The sequence below is a fragment of the Ceratotherium simum genome, chromosome 15 (genome assembly GCF_057802395.1).
Source record: "Ceratotherium simum simum isolate JZ-2026a chromosome 15, ASM5780239v1, whole genome shotgun sequence".
Lineage (NCBI taxonomy): Eukaryota > Metazoa > Chordata > Mammalia > Perissodactyla > Rhinocerotidae > Ceratotherium > Ceratotherium simum.
In genome coordinates this window covers 3,562,330-3,566,040 of record NC_141914.1, presented here as the reverse complement: position 1 = coordinate 3,566,040, position 3,711 = coordinate 3,562,330, and the positions used below count along the sequence as shown (strand labels likewise).

The window sequence follows — 3,711 nt, the reverse complement described above, 5'->3', positions numbered from 1 at the left end:
TTAACTTACATAATGATATTAAAAACATATTGAAGGAAATGTTTATTAAACAACCAAATGTGTCAGGCGCCTTATTCACTATTGGTGATAGGAAATCAGTTATGACATGGATGATACTCAAAGGAAGAAGATAGGCCTTCATTTTATTATCCAAGAGTTACAATTTACTATTATTTTCTTTAAAATGTTGCTTGTATCTGTACATTGCTCTCTTTTTAGGCTATTTTCCAGTTTTAGTTCTCTTCATCTAATATGTGAATTGTTGAACTTAGTCTCCTTGCTTCAAGCCTTTTGGCAATCAATTTCAAGATCAGAGTTGTGAAAGTTACAATCATATTACTCTGGTCCAGGAAGATTTCAGTGTCTGATGCCTCTAAGATAAATTCAGATTCCTGAGTGTGGCATTTAAGATTCTCAGTAACCTGATCCACTTTCTCCCTTGTTTCCCACACTCAGCAACAGCTCACTAACGGTTTTGTCAGCTTTCTGACTCTGTCCCATGGTTCACCTCCCTCATCCCCCATTCCCAATGCCACAAGCATTTCATAAAAATTGACTCTGGTCATACTCATTCCTGTTTTTATCCAAAAACCAATTTTTTCCCCATTTTTTAAGACACAGTTTATTTCTGGTGCTACTTCAGAACTAAATAGCACAGGCTGCAAGGATCTCCATTTTCTGACCTCCCAAGCATGTGGGGAAAAGGCCATATTGATTCAAATCCTAGCTCATTCCGGATGACCTGAATGAACTTGGGCAAGCTACTTAATATTTCAAAGTGTGAAATTTTTACTGAGGAAAAGCATGAAAAATCCTAACAATTGGTAAGTAATATGTATGAAAGGTCTAGCTTAGTGCCTAGCAGATAGTAGGTTCTCAGTAAATTAGTTTTTCTTTCATATTTGCATGTTGAAGTGATCAATAAATATTTTTGTATAGATATTTAGAATTTTCACTATATTCGTCCTCATTTATGTTGAGCATCTTCAACTTTTTGTTAATGCTGTGAAAATATCAACAATTACACTGGCGTCAGTCCAGGTTGGTGGTATTCCTAATAACAAACAAGTAATAATATCAGGAAAAAACCTCTTTGACTCTTTATTTAGTATATTCAGGATTGTACTGTCATTTATGATGGACAACTAATCAAACTATACTAAAATACTCAAACATGGGGATTTCAATATAAATAGCACCATTTTCAACTACAGATTGACAACTCGCCAGTATGCGGATACTCTATTTCAGAAAACTTGAGAATAAAATTGACTAATACTAAAGATGAAAATGCTCTTGATTAGGGAATACATATCATTCATGAATCAAATTTCAAACAGTATCTCAAACAAAATCAAAGAAAGTTGAGAAATAAATTTAAGTGTACAGTTTACTTCCAACACATGGCGTTGGTTGAAGGGATTACTATTTGAGAACTTGGAATGTGCCTGAGTTTGTAAGATTACGTTTTGTGATTCCAGATATTTATCAACAAATTGAATGGAGGTGACCTGTATATATTGACTTCCATTCCTAGCATTTGTTGAAAATTGTAACTCATCATCCTCTAAAACAAGTGGTTACTAGTGCAACTAATTATACCATGAAACAATTTGTGACCTCAAGAGTTATTATTTAATTCACTCCTGATAGACTTTACTAGCTTAGATTTGGAAACACATTTTAGCAGAATCTCTCCTTTCTGTATTTATTTATTTGATTCATACAACATCATGTTTTAGTAATTTACTATTTTCTATACAAAGTAACCATTTTTCACTTTCTCAGTATTCTTTGACTTTAAAAAAAGTTTTATCAAATTAAAATCAACTATTCCACTGGGGATATTTTTTCCACTATATTATGAAATTATCTTTATAACTTTTTTCATAACATTTATTACTTCCTTATTTCTTAGACTATAAATAAAAGGATTTAATAAAGGAATTACTATTGTGTAAAAAACAGCAAGGAGTATATCTTTATCCCCTTCTTTAACTGAACTTGGCCTAATGTACATGGAAAGAAGAGAACCATAGAATATTGAGACAGAGAGAAAGTGGGATGCACACGTAGATAAGGCTTTGCCTCTTCCCTCTTGTGATTTCATTTTGAAAATCGTGAAAAGGATGCAGAGATAAGAGATCAGCACTATGGTAATAGTGAAGACTTGAAATGACCCTGAAAAGATAAATATCATCAATTGATTGATATAAGGGTCCACACAGGAGAGTCTGTATAATGGAAGAACATCACAAAAAAAGTGGTTGATTTGATGAGACCCACAGAAAGTTAACCTAAACAGAAGCCCTACATGGATCATGGAATGCAGGTGTCCAGCGATGTAGGCCCCTGTGGTCATCCGAATGCAGAGTTTCTTCGACATCATGGTGTGGTACTGCAGTGGCCTGCAGATGGCCACGTAGCGGTCATAGGCCATTGCCGCCAGGAGAAAGCAGTCCGCAGTCTCAGCAAGGCAGAGAAAATAAAATTGTGCCATGCATTCATAGAGGGAAATCATTGTGTCCTGAGAAAAGAAGTTCTCTAACATCTTGGGGGTAATGGCACAGGCACAGCAGGAATCCATCAGAGCCAGGTTGCCCAGAAAGATGTACATTGGCCTGTGTAGTCGGCGCTCCATAAAAATCAGTGCCACCAAGCCAAGATTCCCCACCATGGTGATCAGATAGATGGCAAAGAACACCACAAACAGGAGGGTCTTCAGCTCTGGGTGATCTGTGAATCCTGTGAGGATAAACTCAGTTGTCAAGGAGTGGTTATCCTCAGTCATCTCTACCTTGTCTGTTGAGATAGGAATTATGGAGATAAAAGATTCTAAATTAGAGTGTGTATAATATTCCCTTCAAATTTTTCTTCTTACAAGAGATGAGCTGCTTCTTCAAGTTTACTGTACTGTCTCTGGGAGATAGGCACACAACCTCTAGGGGACATTCATTCCCCTAAAATGTCTACTTCAATGACTTCAATTCTGAATCTCAGACTTCAGGAATATTTTGATAATTCTAGGGAGGATGCTTACAGTGGAAAAGGTTTGTCTTTATGAATTTATGCAAGAATAGTGTACAAATCTAGTGTACCCATTTTTTTCAGTGTTCACAAATAATTTCAGTGTCAGTTTATGTTTAGAGAAGCTTACAATAAACTTAAAATCAATTTTCATATATATATATGAAATTTTCATATATATGTATATTTTTCCACTTACAAAAAGTTTTCAACACTTGAAGTGGAGTGAATGTCTGGAAATAGTGTAAAATAGATATGTTAGATTTGTATCTTAGAAATTGCATGGAAATCACTAAGGATTAAGGAAGGACTATTCATCTAAAGAAAATTACCTTGGAAAGCTAAGGAAATAAATATCTATAGACCGTTAACCTCTCTCAACCCTTTTCCCAATGTCACACTCATTTCCATAAACCCTGACTCTGTCCATGCCATTATTCCTGTTGATTTTTCCCATATATGTACATCCTTTTCTCCTTTATGTAAAGCATAGTTTATATATAATGCTACTTAATAAGGTTTTAGCCAAGTGCCCCTGACCACACTGATCTCTATTTGCCGGACTGTGAAGCATGTCTAATGCATCCAACACAGTCAAGAATCGCTTGTGTATAATCCACATTGCTTTTTTTCCATATGTGCATGTATAATTTTCTTATTAGACTGTAGACATTTTGAGATTAG

General features: G+C 35.2%; 1 protein-coding gene across 1 annotated transcript; it reads right to left on the bottom strand.

Annotated features, from left to right (window-relative positions):
- Positions 1–1,861: 1,861 nt before the first annotated feature.
- Positions 1,862–2,806, bottom strand: LOC101403872 (olfactory receptor 5K1-like). Its single transcript, XM_004439934.2, has one exon. The coding sequence runs from the start codon at positions 2,789–2,791 to the stop codon at positions 1,862–1,864; it is 930 nt and encodes a 309-aa protein (XP_004439991.1). The 5' UTR covers positions 2,792–2,806.
- Positions 2,807–3,711: the final 905 nt, after the last annotated feature.